This window comes from Scyliorhinus torazame, chromosome 6, assembly GCF_047496885.1.
Source record: "Scyliorhinus torazame isolate Kashiwa2021f chromosome 6, sScyTor2.1, whole genome shotgun sequence".
In the NCBI taxonomy this organism is placed as follows: Eukaryota; Metazoa; Chordata; class Chondrichthyes; order Carcharhiniformes; family Scyliorhinidae; genus Scyliorhinus; species Scyliorhinus torazame.
This window is the reverse complement of record NC_092712.1, coordinates 198,508,257-198,528,598: the sequence shown is the minus strand read 5'-3', so window position 1 is coordinate 198,528,598 and position 20,342 is coordinate 198,508,257. Positions and strand designations below refer to the sequence as shown.

The following is a 20,342-nucleotide window of genomic DNA, read 5'->3' as shown; positions in this document are numbered from 1 at the left end:
ATTTGTAGGTGTCTCATTTCTTGTCCTATCGGCAGCTCCCATTCCTCCATCAGTTCGTTCAGCGTCGCTAGTCTGTTTCCTCTGTAGAAATCCCTAACTTGTCAGCATTTCCCCGTCCTGTCTCCATTTTAAAAAACTTGTGTCCAGCATGGCTGGCGGGAATCTGTGGTTACCACAGATGGGGGCCATGAGGGACATCTTGGTCTAAGTGCTGTCTTAATTGGCCACACATTTTCAGTGTGGTCGCTACCACTGGACTGGATGTGTATTTTGCCGAGGGGGATGGGAGTGCTGCTGTGGCTAGGGCACGGAGGGTCATTCCCTTGCAGGAGGCCTCCTCCATCCACACCCACTCTGAGTTGGGTTTATGCTCTCAGCCCGTCACACTTTCCACTGTTGCCACCCAGTGGTAATATTGCAAATTTGGCAGTGCCAGGCCTCCTTTAATTTTCCTCCTTTGCAATGTTGGTTTGGGGACTCTTGGATTCTTGCCCCCCACACAAATGCCATAATTACGCTGTCTACATTTTGGAAGAAGGCCTTGGGGATGGATCAGTATGGATCTAAACAAGAAGAGGAACCTCGGCAGCACGTTCATTTTGATCATCTGTGATCTTCCTGCCAGGGAGAGTGGGAGTATGTCCCACCTCTGTAGGTCCTTTTTAACTTCCTTCACCAGGCTAGTCAGGTTCAACTTGTGGATCTGTGTCCAGTCTTTGGCTATTTGGATGCCCAGGTATCGGAATCTGTTTTGGGCTATTTTAAACAGGAGTCCCTCCAGCTTTGTCCCTCCCCCATTTGGGTTCACTGGGAATGCCTCACTTTTGCCCAAGTTGAGTTTGTAACCTGAGACGGTTCCGGACCTGGATGATTGCTTTCAGTCCTTCCTGTGGCTTTCAGAAATATAGGAGCAGGTCATCTGCATAGAGTGAGACTCTGTGCTCTCTGTCTCCTCTTTGGATGCCCCTCCAGCTTTTCGCTTCATGCAGGGCTATCGCCAGGGGTTTGATTACTAGTGCGAACAGGAGCAGGGTCAGCGGGCAGCCTTGCCTTGTGCCTCTTTGTAACTGGAAGTATTTAGAGCTGGTGGTGTTGGTTCGAATGCCTTGGGAGCGTTGTACAGGAGTCTCACCCAGGCGGTGAATCCTGCTCCTAGCCCAAACTGTTCCAGTACCTCCAGGAGATACTTCCATTCGACTCTGTTGAAGGCCTTTTCTGTATCCAGGGAGACGATCACCTCTGGTGTTCTTTCCCCATAGGAGGCCATTATTACATTCAACAGCCGCCTGATGTTCGCAGAGAGCTGCCTACCCTTGACAAAGTCCGTTTGGTCCTCTGCGACCACTTTTGGTACACAGCTCTCCAGCTTTTAAGCCAAGAACTTTGTGAGTATTTTCACGTCCACATTTAGCAGCGAAATGGATTGATATGATCCACATTCCGTCAAGTCTTTGTCTTTTTTGGGTATCAATGAAATTGTGGCTTGCACTAGTGTAGGAGACAAAGTGCCCCTTGCCAGCAAGTCCGCGAACATATCCCTTCGATGTGGGGCCAGGGCCGGTGCAAAGTTTTTATAGAAGTTTTTTTTGGGAACTCGTCAGGTCCCGACGCCTTCCCCGCCTGCATGGAGCTGATGCTCTCCATGATTTCTTCCAGATCTATTGGTGCTTCCAGTTACCCCCCCCACCCCCCCCCCCGGTCTGTCCTCCAAGATTGGTATTTCCAGTCCGTCGAGGAACTGTTCCATCCCCGTCAGGGGACTCGGAGTTGTACAGCCCTCGGTAGAAGATCTCGAATGCTCGGATGACCCCTTTTTGTTATGCTTTCAGTCTGCCTCTGCCATCCTCTACCTGCGCTATTTTCCTCGTAGCTGCCTGCTTTCTCAGCTGGTGAGCCAGCAGGTGGCCAGCCTTATCCCCGTGTTCCTAGAAGGTCCCCTGTGTCTGGCTGAGTTGGTTACACTGCTTTCCTGGTGGATAGCAGGTTAAAGTCCATTTGCAGCTTTTTCCTCTCCACCAGCAGCTCTACGGTCGGGAGGGCAGAATTTAAAGGGAAAGTGTCGAAGTTCAATTGTGACGGTTTTACAGGGAGTTTCCTGCCAGCTCTGCCAGTGACTTCCCCACCACTATCAAACCACACTTAGTAATTTTTGGGGGGCCCTGAGGAGATTCTCACTGGTTTAGCCCACACTTAGAATATTTTTCAACACTGGGGAGCTAAACTTTGAGATCGGGCCACACGGAATTTGGCGACCAAGGGGCTTTTCACAGCAGCTTCATTGCAATGTTAATGTAAGCCTACTTGTGACAATAAAGATTATTAAAATTATTTTGAAACGGTGCCCCAATTTCTAAATGAGCTTGTGAGCCTCCCACACCCCTATCCAAGGGCAATGTGACCCACACACATGGGCATTACCAACCCCCCCAAAGTGAGCACACCACGCTATGAGGTCTCTATGGTCCCCCTTTAGACCCCTATTCTCTTTACAGGCTCCCCCACCTCCAGGGCCCCACCCAGCACCGTTTTGTGTGACACGTCTTCATTCTTCTTTAATCGTGGTTTCCCACCCACTTTGGTCGACAGAGCTCTCAACCATGTCCGACCCATCTCCAGCACCTCTGCTCTCACCCCTTCCGCTCCATCCCAGAACAGGTTAGGGTCCCCCTTGTCCTCATTTTTCACCCCAACAGCCTCCGCATTCAAAGAATCATCCATCGCCAGTTCTGCCAACTCCAGCATGATTCCATCACCAAACACATCTTCCCCTCACTCCTGTCAGCATTTTGCAGGACCATTCCCTCCAGGATACACTGGCCCACTTCTCCATCACCCCCAACACCTCACCCTCTTCCCCGGCACCTTCCCAGACAATCACAGAAGGTGTAACCCTTTACCTTCTCCCCATCATCGTCATCATCCCAGGGCCTAAACATACTTTTTACGAGAGGCAGCGCTTTACGTGCACCGCCTTCAATCTGGTCTATTGCATTCACTGCTCCCAATGTGGTCTACTCTACATTGGAGAGACTGAACGCAGACTCGGTGACCGCTTTGCAGAACACCTTGGGCCCTTCCGCAATAGGACCCAGATCTTCCTGTCGCTTGCCATTTCAACTCACCATCCCGCTCTCACGTCCACATTTTCTGCTGCAACGTTCTAGTGAAGCCCAGCGCAAACTGGAGGAACAGCACCACATCTACCGATGAGGCACGTTATAGCCTTCTGGACTTAACATTGAGTTCAAAAACTTCAGACTGTGAACTCTCTCCTCCACCTTCACCCCATTTTTATTTCTGTCAATTTATTTTAATTTCTTCCGTTGATCTGTTTTTCCCTCACCATTCTTCCCCCTTCCTCCACCCCACTTGGGCCATCTGTTCCTTGTTGCCATTTGACACACTGCTCACCGTTGCTCTCCCATTCATACATTCTAATCTCTTTATGTGCCATTACCAGCACCCTTCTTGGTCTTTTTCCCCATTTACATTCCTTTAGTCTTTCTGTTCTCAACACCTTTGTTAATCTCCACCTATTGCTGGTCCCTATCCAGCCCTACTGCTCCATGCTTCCCCATTACAGTATAAATTCCAGCCTATTTCCATTTCTCTCCAGCTTTGACAAGACTCAGTCAGACTCGAAACGTTAGCTTCCTACCCTCTCCACAGATGTTGTCAGACTTGTTGCGATTGTCCAATATTTTCTGTTTTTGTTTCAGATTTCAGTTTCCGCAGTAATTTGTTTTTATCATGAGGTACAAGAATCCAAGTTTGAAAAGATCCAGCAATTAAACATTTATGAAAGACATTATTGTGTCTTTCCTTTTAAGAGCAAGTCACTGGCAAATACAATCTGTGCCAAATTTTGCAAAATAAGCTTTTTGTTCTAATTATTATTATTAAGTATATTCGGGACCACATTCAATTGAATTTGATGTTTGAAAAATATTGTAAAACAAGCAAACCAAAATTACTTTTAAAGATAATCCATCCACTTTACTCTGTTAATGAAAAACTAAATAATCAAAATAACAACGTCAAAAAGTAAACTCTGAAGGTGTAATTATTTAAATCTAGATATACACTTTCAGAATTAACCACAACGTGGGGTTATTCCTGAGAGCTGACTCTGATGCCTGAATTTTGTGCTGGAGTTTCTCCAGTCTCCCACCATAATACTATCAGTGGCAACGCCAAATAAATGGTGCTGATGTTATGACAAGATTGGGAGAACAGCCACAGAAATTCCACCCAGGTCTTCACTTTGATAGCATTTTTGTTTTGAAAGTCTGTAAATGCCTTAGGTCATTTCTCTATGGTAAAGATAGACTGGAAACTCTTTATGGTCTTTGGGCTAGACCTTGCAGTCAGCGGTGAACCAACAGCACTTTCTCCTGACCTTGAACAAAATGGCCCAAACAAATCTGGAAATCCTGGCATCAATTTCACTTTTCCTAAATGCATTTTAAATCTGGCACCAAGTCAAGGATCTACATGTATCCAGCATCAATGATGTCAGCAAGTTGTGTACAAAGCCTATCAGATCGAAGTATTCTAGACAGTAATCCAGGAGGTTAAAAGCTTTGACAAAGGGTCATCTGGATTCGAAACATTAGTTCTTTTCTCTCCCTACAGATGCTGCCAGACCTGCTGAGATTTTCCAGCATTTTCTCTTTGGTTTCAGATTCCAGCATCTGCAGTAATTTGCTTTTAAGCAATTATTATTATTGCTTTTAAAGTAAATTTTCAGATAATTAAATAAATTATATTATTAAATTATATAAATTAAAATATAATCTTTAAAAATGTTTTGAAAATATTTTTATTTTTAAGAATCATAACAAGTTTGACATTCCAAAAATATAGCATTAACTTTCAGTGAGGGTTTAGCTGTAATTCTAAACCTGATGCACTGTTTAAAAGTCCAATTATACCACATTCAACAAGATGCTGGGCTTTTCAAGGGTTTTTACGGAGAGGCCGTACAACATAAAAGTGAAAGTATTAATCAATTCACTGCTTAAAGATTGTACTCCGTGATGGGGGGGTGGGGAGGGGGGGGGGGGATCTTCAGCAGCAGACCCACTGGAGAGACGTACAATTATAGAGAGGAACCTCGGATTTCTTTGTAATTCTTCATATATATATATATATATAGACTCCCAAATTTGCTATTAATTTCAGTAAACTAATAATGGTTAATGTTGACAGTTTTTCCATCATTACTATTGCAAGTTTCAAACCGAGGGCCGGTTTAGCTCAGTTGGCTGGACAGCAGGATTGTGATGCAGAGTAAAGCCAACAGCGCGGGTTCAATTCCCGTACCAGCTGATGTTATTAGGAAGGCTTATCTTCTCAACATTGCCCTTCTCTTGAGGTGTGGTGATCCTCAGGTTGAATCACCACCTGTCAGCTCTCTTCACCCCCCCCCCCCCACCCCTCTCAAAGGGGAAAGCAGCCTATGGTCATCTGGGACAATGGTGACTTTATTTGCTATTACAAAAGTTGGGATGATCTCTGTCTCATGCCATCTCTCAAAGTGAGTAGGGTCAATATTTCAGCCCCTTCGCATTTTCAGTACCATATCCTGCTGATAGAAGTGCACGAGCAACCAAGTATATCCCATCACAATGCCTATGCAGATGTTGTTTAATTCTTTATGGGTGTAAAGATGTGTGGCTTATTCGAAGACAGAATCCCTAGCTAATGGAATACTGGTGCGGCTGGTGCGGTGCAATTGTATCATTTTTTTTGGTAGTGTTTAGACAATTGAGCACTAATGTTATTTAGTTTTCTCTCAGTACAATGCTTACGTAATTATCTTTCTTTTACAATGTTTAGTGCCAAGCAATTGAATTATCCTGGGGGCCTGAGCAGTCAGCATTTCTAAGTTGGGTGGGTCGGAGATATACTGGATTTGAAGGAGAAAACATTGTAGAGATCAATAGACAACTGGGAGAAAAACTTGGCCTCAAAGATGGAGAACAGGTCTGTAACTTCCAACTTAAATTTCTCAATTGCTTAGTAATCATTAAGTTGAAGATGGGTCTGGTATTTTCTGGATTATCTATCTCCTTGCTTGTAATATTTTACCTTGTTGGTTCTAATTATAATCTCTGGTTCAGTTATCATTATTGAAAATATTTAATCCTTTGCTTTTATCAGACCTTCTCATACACACCCAATGGTTTTCAATTTTTATAAAAGCAAAATACTGTGCGAATTCAGGAGATCAAAAATAAAAACAGAAAGTGCTGATAAACCTCAGCAGGTCTGGCAGCACCTGTGGAGACAGAAAAGAGTTAATATTTCGAGTCCAATATGACTCTTCAGAAATCAACATTTTTTGGTTAAGGAGTCCCCTAATATATTGCGAAATTCTTCCTCCTTCCCGCTCACTATTTTTATACATTATATATATATATATATATATATATATATATATATATTGTATATATATATATATATATATATATATATAAAAAAAACAAAAATGAAAATAAATGAAAATGTATTTTATCAAACGTAAAATTTGGTGCAATGTTCATATGTTTGGAACCCTTTTATAGAATCATAGAATTTACAGTGCAGAAGGAGGCCATTTGGCCCATCGAGTCTGCACCAGCCCTTGGAAAGGGCACCCTACTTAAGCCCACGCCTCCACCCTATCCCAGTAACCCCACCTAACCTTTTTGGACACTGGTTGAAAAACACTGCACTAATCCCTCACTCTTCTGACCCATGACCTTCCAGACATTGACTTGATCTTCTTCCTTGCATCCACATTTTGTGCTTATCCTTCCAGGTTTTAGACGGTTTAGCATCTGTAACATTCCACTGATACACCCGACACACTGTAGTATCATTGTTTATGGGCCTTGTGCTCAGCTAGCATGACTGTCCTCTACCAGGCCCAACTTGACTTCCTCACATCATACTGCGGTACCATCTGCATAAACCTCCAAGATCATCCTTGGGATTGAAATAATTCCAAACTAATTTTCTTCTTTACCTTATTTTCTACCCACATCTTTGATACTGAACGCAAGGAACTAATCAATGACTTTGTGTGGAAAAATTGACTAATCTGCATAACTGTTTCAAGTTATAGCCTGTTATCACCTCCACACTTCCAAACCCCACATCCACATTACAGTTTCACTTTTGCCAGCCCTCCCAGAGCTGTAACTAATCATGTATGCAACACATTAAAAAAATATATATATATTTTATTCAAATTTTTTCCGGCCAAACAAAACAGTACAAAGATTTTTCCCTTTTACAACAATAAAACAATATAAATAATAGTGACCGTTTTTAACAAATAAATAAATAATATATAAACTAAATGGCAACTGCCATAACAAAATATTAACTTTCCCAAATAATAAAGTCAAACAAGCCAATATACATATCCAAGTAAAAATATCCATACAAAAACACCCCTGAGGACCCACCCGAGCCCCCCCCCCCCCCCACCCCCCTGGGTTGCTGCTGCTACTTTCCCAGTTCCTTTATCGTTCTGCGAGACAGTCAATGAACGGTTGCCACCGCCTGGTGAACCCTTGAGCCGAACCTCTTAGTGCGAACTTTATCCGTTCCAGTTTTATAAACCCTGCCATGTCGTTTCTCCAGGCCTCCACGCCCGGGGGTTTAGCTTCCTTCCACATTAACAATATCCTTCGCCGGGCTACTAGGGACGCAAAGGCCAAAACATCAGCCTCTCTTGCCTCCTGCACTCCCGGCTCTTCTGCAACCCCGAATATAGCCAATCCCCAGCTTGGCTCGACCCGTACCCCCACCACCTTCGAAAGCACATTTGCCACCCCCACCCAGAACCCATGCAGTGCCGAGCATGACCAAAACATGTGAGTGTGGTTCGCTGGGCTTCTCGTGCATCTCCCGCACCTATCCTCTACCCCGAAAAATTTACTGAGCCTTGCTCCGGCCATGTGCGCCCTGTGCAAGACCTTGAATTGTATCAGGCTAAGCCTGGCACACGAGGATGAAGAGTTTACCCTGCGTAGGGCATCTGCCCACAGCCCCTCTTCGATCTCTTCCCCCAGCTCTTCTTCCCATTTTCCCTTCAGCTCATCCACCATGATCTCCCCCTCGTCTCTCATTTCCCTGTATATATCTGACACCCTACCATCCCCCACCCATGTCCCCGAAATCACTCTATCCTGAATCTCCTGCGTTGGGAGCTGCGGAAATTCCCTCACCTGTTGCCTCACAAAAGCCCTCAATTGCATATACCGAAATGTATTCCCCTGGGGCAACCCGTATTTTTCCGTCAGCGCTCCCAGACTCTCAAACGTCCCGTCTAGGAACAGATCCCTCAGTTGCACAATCCCTGCTCTCTGCCATGTTCTAAATCCCCCATCTATTCCCCCCAGGACAAACCTATGATTATTCCTTATCGGGGACCGCACCGAGGCACCCGTCATTCCCTTATGCCGTCTCCACTGCCCCCAAATTTTCAGTGTTGCCACCACCACTGGACTTGTGGTGTATTTCTTCGGGGAGAACGGCGCCGTCGCCAATGCTTGTAGGCTGGTTCCTTTTACAGGATGCCATTTCCAGTCTCTTCCACGCCGCTCCCTCCCCTTCTCCCATCCACTTACACACCATTGAGATATTGGCGGCCCAATAATAATCACTTAAGCTCGGCAGTGCCAGCCCCCCCCCCTATCCCTGCTATGCTGCAAAAACCCCCTCCTCACTCTCGGGGTCTTCCCAGCCCACACAAAGCTCATAACACTCTTCTCAACTTTTTTGAAAAAAGCCCTCGTAACCATCACCGGGAGGCACTGGAACACAAAAAGAAATCTCTGGAGGACTACCATTTTGACCGCCTGCACCCTGCCCACCAGTGACAGGGACACCATGTCCCATCTCTTAAAATCCTTCTCCATCTGTTCCACCAATCGTGTTAAATTAAGCCTATGTAGGATTCCCCAGTTCCTGGCTATCTGGATCCCTAAGTACCGGAAATCTCTTGTTACCCTCCTCAGCGGTAAATCATCTATTCCCCTGCTCTGCTCCCCCGGATGCACCACAGACAACTCACTCTTCCCCATATTCAATTTGTACCCCGAAAATTCCCCAAACTCCCTGAGTGTCCACATTATCTCAGGCATCCCCTCCACTGGGTCCGCAACATACAGCAATAGATCATCTGCATACAATGATACCCAGTGTTCTTCTCCTCCCCTAAGTACTCCCCTCCACTTCCTAGAGCCCCTCAGTGCTATGGCCAGCGGCTCAATTGCCAATGCAAACAGTAACGGAGACAGGGGACACCCCTGTCTTATCCCTCTATAAAGACGGAAGTAGTCGGACCTCTGCCTGTTCGTGATCACACTTGCCACCGGGGCCCTATATAGCAGCTGTACCCATCCAATAAACCCCTCTCCAAAACCAAATCTCTTCAACACTTCCCATAGGTAGTCCCACTCCACTCTGTCAAATGCTTTCTCAGCGTCCATCGCCACCACTATCTCCGCCTCCCCCTCCGGCGGGGGCATCATCATCACCCCTAGCAACCTCCGTATATTCTTGTTCAGCTGTCTCCCCTTAACGAACCCAGTTTGATCCTCGTGGACCACCCCGGGACACAATCCTCTATCCTTGTCGCCATCACCTTGGCCAGGAGCTTAGCATCCACGTTCAGGAGGGAAATAGGCCTGTAAGACCCGCACTGCAGCGGGTCTTTTTCCTTCTTTAAGAGTAACGATATCGTCGCCTCCGACATAGTCGGGGGCAACTTCCCCCTTTCCCTGGCCTAATTAAAGGTTCTCGTCAAAAGCGGGGCCAGTAGGTCCATGTATTTCCTATAAAATTCCACCGGGAACCCATCCGGTCCTGGGGCCTTCCCCGCCTGCATGCTCCCAATCCCGTTTACCTCCTCCTCCACCTCGACCCGTGCTCCCAGTCCCGCCCTCTCCTGCTCCTCCACCTTCGGGAATTCCAGCCGATCTAGGAAATGCATCATTCCCTCCTTCCCTTCCGGGGGCTGAGCCTTATACAGCCTCTCGTAGAATGCCTTAAACACCCCGTTCACCCTCTCCGCTCCCCGTTCCATCTCACCTGCCTCATCCCTCACCCCACCTATCTCCCTCGCCGCTCCCCTCTTCCTCAGTTGTTGGGCCAGTAACCGGCTCGCCTTCTCTCCATACTCATACTGTACTCCCTGTGCCCTCCTCCACTGTGCTTCTGTCTTGCCCGTGGTCAGCAGGTCAAATTCCATATGTAGCCTTTGTCTTTCCCTATACAGTCCCTCCTCCGGTGCCTCTGCATATTGCCTGTCTACCCTCAGAAGTTCTCTCAACAGACGCTCCCTTTCTTTACTCTCTTGCTTCCTTTTATGGGCCCTTATGGATATCAGTTCCCCTCTGACCACCGCCTTCAGCGCCTCCCAGACCACTCCCACCTGGACCTCTCCGTTATCATTAAGCTCCAGGTACCTTTTGATACACCCCCTCACCCTTAGACATACCCCCTCATCCGCCAACAACCCCATATCCAATCTCCAGAGTGGGTGCTGCTCCTTTTCCTCTCCTACCTCCAGATCTACCCAATGTGGAGCGTGGTCCGAAATGTATACGGGGCGTATACGTTCACCAGAACCACCGCCTCTCCTTGCAATCTGCCACTCACCATCACGTATCTACCCCCACTGTCTGCCACTATGGTCTTTGCCTCAAACAGTACCCGTTTCCCCACTAAAATAGCCACCCCCCTATTCTTCGCATCTAAGCCCGAATGGAACACCTGCCCCACCCATCCTTTACGTAGTCTGACCTGATCTGCCAGTTTCAGGTGCGTCTCCTGCAACATGACCACATCTGCCTTTAAGTTCTTTAGGTGTGCGAGTACCCGTGCCCTTTTAATCGGCCCATTCAGCCCTCTCACGTTCCACGTGATCAACCGGGTTGGGGGGCTCTTTACACCCTCCCCATGTCGACTAGCCATCCCCTTTTCTAACCCAGCTCCTCACCCGGTTCCCACGTACCCGTATATCCCACCGACGGTGCTCTCCCGTCCCGACGCCCCATAACAGCTCCCCCTTCCCCTTAGCAGCAGCAACCCAGTTAACTCTCTCTCTCTCTCTCTCTCTCTCTCTCTCTCTCTCTCTCTCTCTCTCTCTCTCTCTCTCTCTCTCTCTCTCTCTCTCTCTCTTTCTCCTCTCCCCCCCCCCCCCCCCCCCCCCCCCCCCCCCCCCCCCCCCCCCGGCTAGATCCTTTTCTAGCGTGGTTGCACCCCCCATGTTGCTCGGGGAAGTCAGCAAACTCTGGCTGACCTCAGCTTCCCCTGTTTGTCCTCGGCCCCTCATTGTGCGAGGCCCCCTCCTTCCTGCGTCCCCGTTCCCGCCACAATTACCATAGCGCGGGAGAGCAAAGCCTGCGTTTCCCACTCGGCCCCGCCCCTGATGGCGCAGTTCCCTTCTCCTTCCCCTTTCCTTCCCACCGGCGCCCACAGTTCTCCATACTCCCCCCCCCCCCCCCCCCCACCCCCCCACACACACACACACACAAGGGGAAAAGAGAAAAGTTACAAAATTGGAGAGAAAAAAATCCCCCCCCCCCCTCCCCTTCCTCGTCCCACATAATCACCCCACCACTTTATTACAGAAGCTTTTTCTCTCGCCAGACTATTCCAGCTTCTCGTCCACAATGAATGCCCACGCCTCTTCTGCCGACTCAAAGTAGTGGTGCTTCCCTTGGTGTGTGACCCACAGTTTCGCCGGCTGCAACATTCCAAATTTAACCTTCTTTTTGTGGAGCACCGCCTTGGCCCGGTTGAAACTTGCCCTCCTTCTCGCCACCTCCGCACTCCAATCCTGGTACACGCGGATCACCGCGTTCTCCCACCTGCTGCTCCGAGTTTTCTTCGCCCATCTTAGAACCATCTCTCTGTCATTGTAGCGGTGAAACCTCACCACTATGGCTCGAGGTATTTCTCCTGCCTTTGGTCTTCGCGCCAGAACTCGATAAGCTCCCTCCACCTCCAAAGGGCCGTCGGGGCCTCCGATCCCATTAGCGAGTGAAGTATCGTGCTCACATATGCCCCGACGTAAGCCCCCTCTGTGCCTTCGGGAAGACCCAAGACTCTTAAATTCTTCCTCCTCGAGTTATTCTCCAGGGCTTCCAACCTCTCCACACACCTTTTGTGCTGTGCCTCGTGCGTCTCTGTCCTTACCACCAGGCCCTGTATTTGATCCTCATTCTCTGCAGCCTTTGCCTTCATGACCCGAAGCTCCAACTCCTGGGTCCTCTGCGCCTCCTTTAGCCCTTCAATCACCTGTAGCATCGGGGCCAACACCTCCTTCTTCAGCTCTTCCACGCAGCGCCGCAGGAACTCTTGTTGCTCCGGGCCCCATACCAAACAGCCACCTTCCAACGCCATCTTGCTTCGAGCTTCCCTTCCTTGCCGCTGCTCCAGTGGATTCACTGCAATCCGGCCGCTATCCTCTCCTTTATCCATATTTATCCGGGGGGATTCCCTTCTATTTCACCGCACAATGATTTTGGCCGTTAAAAATTGCCGTTGGGGCTCCTAATAAGAGCCCAAAAGTCCGTTTCAACGGGAGGTGCCGAAACGTGCGACTTAGCTGGTCATCGCCGCACCCGGAAGTCCCCTGTATGCAACACATTTAACTGTTCTGTTGATCACTTCCTGATTATCTAATTTCTGTTATTGGCTCAGCTTTTTGCCATCATTAGCCTGTCCTATCCTCCACCACTATACCCACCTCAGTTTTCCCTGCTTGGTACACAATGAATTGTGCTTTTACTTTTGTGTTGAAATAATGAATTTGCATTTATTTTCTGTGATTCAGGTGTTTCTTAGGCCCTGTGCACAAGTGTCATCCTGTCAACAAGCTGTGGTGGAACCCCTTTCAGCTAGTGACTGGGAAATATTGGTACTAGATTATTTTCTTAACTATTATTTACAAAAGATAATCCAATAATGTGCAGTTTTTAAATATACACGCCTATACTACATTTTAGATTCATTCCACAAATTCTAATTAGGGGATGCACAATGGATTTCTCCATTGATAGAACTTCTTATATTTTAATCTTATTAACACTGCAGATATTTGGCCATCGCTGTAAGGACACATTTCGTTGCAGTGCTATATAAGAACATAAGAACTTGGAGCAGGAGTAGGCCACCTGGCTCTTTGAGCCTGCTCTGCCATTCAATGAAATGAAATGAAATGAAAATTGCTTATTGTCACAAGTAGGCTTCAAATGAAGTTACTGTGAAAAGCCCCTAGTCGCCACATTCCGGCGCCTGTTCGGGGAGGCTGATACGGGAATTGAACCGTGTTGCTGGCCTGCCTTGGTCTGCTTTCAAAGCCAGCGATTTAGCCCTGTGCTAAACAGCCTAAACATGAGATTATGGCTGATCTTTTGTCGACTCAGCTCCACTTTCCCGCCCGAACACCATAACCCTTTATTCCTTTATTCTTCAAAAAATTATCTATCTTTATCTTGAAAATACTAAATATACTTTTCATAGTTCAGATGGATGCAGTCTGAAATTGCACAAGCCCAACATTATTCTGTACTGCACCTGTAATGAAAGCACCTGCTAGTTTAACATTTTATTTCTTTAGTTCACTCGCCTTCACATAAACATATTCGCAGTGCTACTTTTTTTACTACAAAATAAATTATTTGTTATTTTTAATTGGATGACGACTGCTTACAATCTAGTATCATGCAGATAATAATGCCAGATTCATCTTATGTGATTTTTGCAGGAGCTCCATAGTACATCCCTCGAAAGACATATTATGGACCAGATCAGAATAGTCTTTCCTGGAGGAATATTTCCAATATGGGTAGGGAAGCATACTGTGATATATATTGAAGTTGGTAAGTAAATGAAGTGTGAATCAGTGAAAAATGGTGTTGCTTCATTATATTTATACACAAGTTAGGATATTTATATTCATGCCAACCCCACCATCTCAAAAATCAAGAGCCAAACTATGAAAATCAAGAGATTTGGTTGCTGATGTGCATCTACAATAATATATTGTTTCCCTGGTGCCAAAGTCAAGGATGTCAGTGAGTAGTTGCAGAGCACCCTGAGGGGTTAGGGTGAATAACCAGAGCTCATAATCCATATTGTTACCAATGACTGAAGTAGTAAGAGTGATGAGGTCCTGCAGGCAGCTAGGGGAAAAGACTAGCTAGCAGGACCTCCAAGGTTGTCCCTGGTTCCAGTGAGTATAGAAATAGGAGGATAGAGCATATGAATGCATGGCAATGTGGTACAGGAGGAAGGACTTTAAATCCCTGGTACAATATTAGTGGTTCTGAGGGCAATGAGAACTGTACAGACCAGACAGATTGCACCTGAACAAATGGGCAGCAGTCTGAATATAGAAAGCAGAGGGAAATTAAAAAAGAAATGAGAAGCAAAGAAAGTTATTAGACTCTTTTCTCAAACTAACATGATAGGAAATCAAAAGTCTTCTCTAGACATATGAATAATAAAAGGGTGGTAAATAGAGGACCGATTGAGGATCAAGAAGGAGATTTATGTATGAAGGCAGAGGGCATACTGAGGTACTTTACAAAGGGACCAATATATTTGCATGATGGGTTGCTTGTGTTTGGGCGTTTAGGAAGGATTTAAATTAACTTGACTAGAGTGGTGTGGATCGATGGGAACCAGAATGTAGGATTAAAGAGAGAAATCAAGGTGCACAAAGAATTGGGAGAGACAGATAATACTTGATTAAGAAATAGTGGGGCTTGAGTAAGAGGGAATGCAGTAAGGCATATATTAGGTTTACTGTACATGTATGTAAATGTGCAGAGTGTGGTAAATAAGGGTTAATGAACTGCGGTGCAGATAGCCAGGTGGGAGTATGATGTTGGGTGATAAGAGACCTGACTTGAAAAGAGCAGGAATGGATACTAAATATTCCTGGATACAAGGGACGCAATTCTCCGCTCCCGCGCCGGTTGGGAGAATCGCCTGGGTCGCCAAATTTTCCTGTGACGCCGGTCCGACGCCCTCCCGCGATTCACGGAAGCGCCCAGATCGGCGCAATCGGGTTTTGCGCGGCGTGGTACAGTGAATCGCCCGAGTCAGCCAAAATGGCAATTCACCAGTACCCCGCGATTCTCCGGCCCGGATGGGCCGAGCGGCCTGCCCAAAACGGCAGGTTCCCCCCGATGCCGTCCACACCTGGTCGCTGCCGGCAGGAACAGTGCGGGAACGCTGGGGGGGGCGGCCTGCGGGGGGGCGAGTGGGGATCCTGCACCGGGGGGGGCCTCAAATGGGGTCTGGCCCGCGATCGGTGCCTACCGATCGTCGGGCCGGCCTCTCTGAAGGAGGACCTCCTTTCTTCAGCAGCCCCGCAAGATCCATCAGACATCTTGCGGGGCGGACTCGGAGAGGACGGCAACCACGTATGCGTGGGTTGGCGCCAAGGCCTGGCGCGCGTAAATGACGCGGCGCCGCTCCTAGCCCATTATCGGGCCCTGAATTGGTCAGGATGGGGGCCATTTCGCGCCGTCGTGAACCTCAATGGCGTTCACGATGGCGCGAACACTCTGCCTCCATTTTGGAGAATCCCACCCACTGTGTTCAGGAAATGTAGTGAAAGAAACGAGGGGTTGGAAGTATTGACTAAAGAGAATATAGCAATGCTGGAGAGAAAGAAGCCCGAGAGAGATCAAGAACTGAATCGATTTGATTCAATTTTACAAATCGTTGGGTGTATTCCATAGCCACCAACAATTTGGAATGATATACGGCAACAAATTTGCAGGGAAATTAGAGTTATTAAAACTTAGGTTAGCTGTGAAAATGGACAAAGAACAATCCTCAGTCTAAATAATTAATTGGAGGTGCGTCAGAATCAATGGTGTGAAAACAAATTTGGCCCAGGTATATTGGAATCTGAGACTGGCAGGCAAAATTGTAACAACATTTGGCTTCCTTAAAGTAAGTATTGAAATGAAATGAAAATCGCAGTACAGTTGAGGTATATCCCCATAAGGGGGAAAGATAGGACAAACAAAGTCAAAGCTCCCTGAACAGTGAGGATAAGATGAAGCAGAAAAATAATGTTTATGACAGATGTCAGGTTGACAATACAACTGAGAAGCAGACAATATAGAAAGATCAGAGGAAAAGTGAAAAATGAATATGAGACGCAAATAGATTGATAGCTAACATATTAGGAAACCAAAATTCTTCTATCGGCATATGAATTGTAAAAAGGTGGTAAATGGCCAATTCGGGGGACTTCCGGTGACGGCCATGGAGTGAGTGGTCACACATTTGATGGCTCCTTTTTGGTCCTTTTCCACCCGATTCAATGGGTATTTGCTGTTGTGAGCTCTTAGGAATTGCAGTACTCCACAGATGGGACCGGTTTATGTTTTACAAGACGAGGAGTGTAATAAGTAAGAGGCAGTAGCTTGAACGAAAGGTTATTCGAGGTGCGACACAGGGAAAGATGGCGGAGGGTGCTGGAGCATCGTTAGCTACCCAGTGGCCCACTGAACAGCTTGTGAACTTGTTGATTTCAAAGGTCTAGCAGGAGAGGTAGGAGGCCCCAGAAGACCTGGTGACGGTGGTGGAGCCGCTTAGGGTGGCTTTTGAGAGAGTGGGGCAGAGACTGGAGGTGCAGGGTCTAGCACACCAGAAGGTGGAGGAGTTGGTGGGAGAGCATGAGGACCGGCTGACCTCACTGGAGGCGTGATGGTGGTCATGGTGGAGAGCCAGAAGAGGTGAGGGAGAAGGTGGAGGACCTCAAAAACCGTTCCAGGAGGCAGAATCTTTGGATCGTGGGGCTGCCTGAGGGGATCGAGGGAATGCAGGCTGCAAAGTATGTGGCGAGTATGTTGGAGAAGTTGGTAGGGGAGGGGGTCTTTGATGATTCTCTCCCCCCCCCCCCCCCCCAAGGTGGACTGAGCGCACAAGGCGTTGAGGAAAAGGCCGTAGGCAGGGGGAAACCGCCGAGGGCCGACGGTGGTGCGGCTGCATCCTTTCCTCAATAAGGAAAAGATACTGAGGTGGGCGAAGCAAACAAAAAATGCACCTGGGAAGGAAATGTGCTGAGGATCTACCAGGACCTGGGTGCAGAGTTGGCCAAGTGGCGAGCCAGTTATAATCAGATCAAGGCTGCCCTCAACAAGGAAGGGGTGATGTTTGCAGTGTTGTATCCTACTCATCTGTGGGTCATGCACCAAAATCTTGAGTATTATTTCGACGCGCTGGAGGAGGCGAGTGAATTTATGAGAGTCCATGGACTGGGAGGTGAGTAAGGACTCTGGATTTTGGAGATGCTAAAGTGGTGGCAGAACTGCGTAGAGCCAGAGGGGCGGTTTATGAGTATGTTGAGAAAATGAATCAATGCTTGTGAATCAGTTGAGGAGGCAGGCAGCGGCGAGAGAGATTGGAAGGGTGAGATGAGAGGGATATGGTGATATCGGAGCCAGAGGGGGTGAATGGGGTTTTTGAGGCGTTCTATTGGAGGTTGTATGACTCCGAGCCATCCGGTGGGGGAGGAAGGGATGAGGCATTTCTTGAAAGGGTTGGAGTTCCCAAGGGTTGAGGAGGTGAAGGTGAAGGGAGTGGGGGCTCCGATTGGGCTGAGGGAGGTGATAGATTGCGTGGGGCGGCAAAGGCCCCGGTGGAGGTGGGAAAGGCCCCAAGGCCGGATGGGTTCTCGGTCGGGTTTTATGAGGAGTTTGGGTTGGTGCCGGGGGCCCTGCTCTTTGGGGTGTATAATGAGTTGATGATGAGCTCGCCCCCACACTTCGCAGGCTTTGATATCGCTCATTTTAAAGGAGGACAAAGGCCCAGAGCAGTGCGGATCGTACTGCCCGATTTCGCTGTTAAATGAGGATGCAAAGTTGTTGGCGAAGGTGCAGGCATCGTGGATGGAGGATTGTGTGGTGTGGTGATAGGAGCGGACCAGATGGGGTTCATGAAGGGGCGGCAGCTGTCGGTGAATGTACGGAGGCTGCTTAACGACATGATGCCCTTGGAGGGCAGCAAAGCGGAAGTGCTGGTGGCAGTGGACGCGGAGAAGGCATTCGATCAGATTGAATGGGCGTATCTGTTTGAGCTGTTGGGTTCCTTCAGATGTGGGCAGGGGTTTGTGGATTGAGCTCGGCTGCGAAATAAGGCACCCAAGACTAGTGTTTGGACAAACCGGGTTAGTCCAAATTACTTTGGGCTTCACAGGAGGACAAGGCAGGGGTGCCTGCTCTCCCCGCAGCTCTTTGCCCTAGCGAATGGCGTTTAAGGGGTCGAGGTGGTTGAGGGGAATTGAGCGACGGGAGGTTGAGCACAAAGTTTCTCTGTACACAGATGACCGCCTGTTATACATTTCAGAACCAGTTGAGAGCTTCAATAGGATCATGGGGATTCTGGGTGAGTTTGGCCACTTTTCAGAGTACAAGCTGAATGTGAGGAAAAGTGAGGTGTTCCCAATTAATGCACGGGGACAGAAGAGGAAGCTGTGGGAGTTGCCGTTTTGGGTGGTGGGGGCAAGCTTTCGCTGTCTTGGGATACAGTTGGCGTGGGGTTGGGCTCAACTGCACAAGCTGACCTTGGCACGGTTGGTGGAGGGAATGAAGGTGGACTTCAAGAGCTGGGATGTGCTGCCATTGTCTTTGGTGGGGCACGTGCAGACGGTGAGGATGATGGTGCTGCCAAAGTTTTTGTTTGTATTTCAGGACCTCACAAATTTTGTTCTAAGTGGCTTTCCAAATTGAATTATCCAAAGAGAAAAGAATTGAAGATGAGATGCTAAACTGAGGCCTTGTCTGCTCCCTCAGATGGATTTAAAAGGTCCCATGGCACTATTTTGACAAAGAGGAGGGCCATTCTCCCTGGTGTCTTGGCCAATCTTTATTCCTTAACCAAGACCACTCATAACTGATTACCTTCTTATTATTACATTGTTGTTTGTGGAACCATGATGTGCACAAATTGGCGGTTTTTAAAAAACATTATAGCAGCGACTACACTTCAAATGTAGTTAATTGGCTGTAAAGTGCTTTTGGGTGGCCTTGCGTCACAACGTGTAATATAAATGCATGTTCTTGTTTCATATGAATTATATATCTTTTCTTCTGGTCTAGGTTCCCTAATGCCTGCTGCTGCTTATGGAAGGTTAGAATCCTTCACTGAACTCATTGTGTCACCTAAACTGCGGCAAATTGAAGGACATTCTTCTGTTGGAAACAGTATTTTGAATAAAGAGCTTAACCTGGGTAACAACAAAATACAAAATGAAAATTTAAAGAAACCTAGAATTGAAAATAATCAACGTGGAATGAATGAAAAATATGCAAGGGAAAATCAAGACCATTTAAACAGAAGCATCATGTCAAATATATGGGATTTGATAAAAAACCTATTCTCTGTAAATTCAGATGTTCCAGAACAACTTCCTTCCAAAGTTGTTGTCAAAGACACCTTTTTAAACACTATTTCCATGTCCTTTGAAATAGACTCAATATTCAGAGTGTGTAAGAGATTCCCTTATAATTTGGAAATTTACAGCGCAATACCATGGAACCAAAAACAGCCTGATACAGTTCATATATTTTCTTGGCATCAAGATGTACTTGCTCTGGATAACAGTAATACACAGATTTTTTATGGGAAACTGACAAAACTTTTGTCATATAGACAACAAAAAGAAATGGCCAAGCAAAATCTACAAACTGAGAAGAAAAATATTGTCCGCAATGGAAGTGACACAAAAGCAAGAGTTAGTAAAGAAGAGGATGAATCCTGCATCGTTAAAATAATCTGTCATGGGTGTGAACATTTAAAGTGTACCAAGTCCACAGGTTTTCACAGTGGAAAAGTTTGGGTTAGTATTTGTGTGCATCTGTTTGTGTCTAGTTTTACCATTAACAATCAAACAGGTGTTCTATAAAGTGCTTGATCCAAAGAAAGCAGCTCTGGATTAATTAAATGTTAGAAAAAGTGTTATTTCATGTATTATGGCTATATGATAACATTTTTATGTTTGAATACGATTGGTATTTCAGTTTCTCAATTACCATCTTTGGCTAGTAAATAGTTTCTTTTGTTTTGTTGTCTTCTATAAAGTATAGGACAATCTTGTTCACCAACCTCATGAATATTATCAGTGCTGCAATCTATTACAATGTTAAATTTTGGACCAAAGGTCATGGATTTGAACCCCATCTGACCATTTGAATTCATAATTTAGGCTGACAGTCCAAGTAATCAGGGAGAGATGGATTTTTAGACATCCAGTCCTTTTGTTTGTATTCTACTATTCAGTTGATCAGAAGGCTGCTCAAACTTTTGAC

The 20,342-nt window shown here is 46.8% G+C and overlaps 1 protein-coding gene across 4 annotated transcripts in view; it reads left to right on the top strand.

The window, feature by feature from the left end:
* pex1 (peroxisomal biogenesis factor 1) overlaps positions 1-20,342 on the top strand; it is a 129,340-nt gene that overhangs the window by 12,249 nt on the left and 96,749 nt on the right. For all 4 annotated transcript variants that reach the window (XM_072509280.1, XM_072509279.1, XM_072509278.1 and 1 more), the window contains exons 2-5: positions 5,842-5,988; positions 12,842-12,925; positions 13,775-13,889; positions 19,134-19,873. In XM_072509280.1, the coding sequence (XP_072365381.1) occupies positions 5,842-5,988; positions 12,842-12,925; positions 13,775-13,889; positions 19,134-19,873 (1,086 nt within the window). The remainder of the gene's footprint in view (positions 1-5,841; positions 5,989-12,841; positions 12,926-13,774; positions 13,890-19,133; positions 19,874-20,342) is intronic.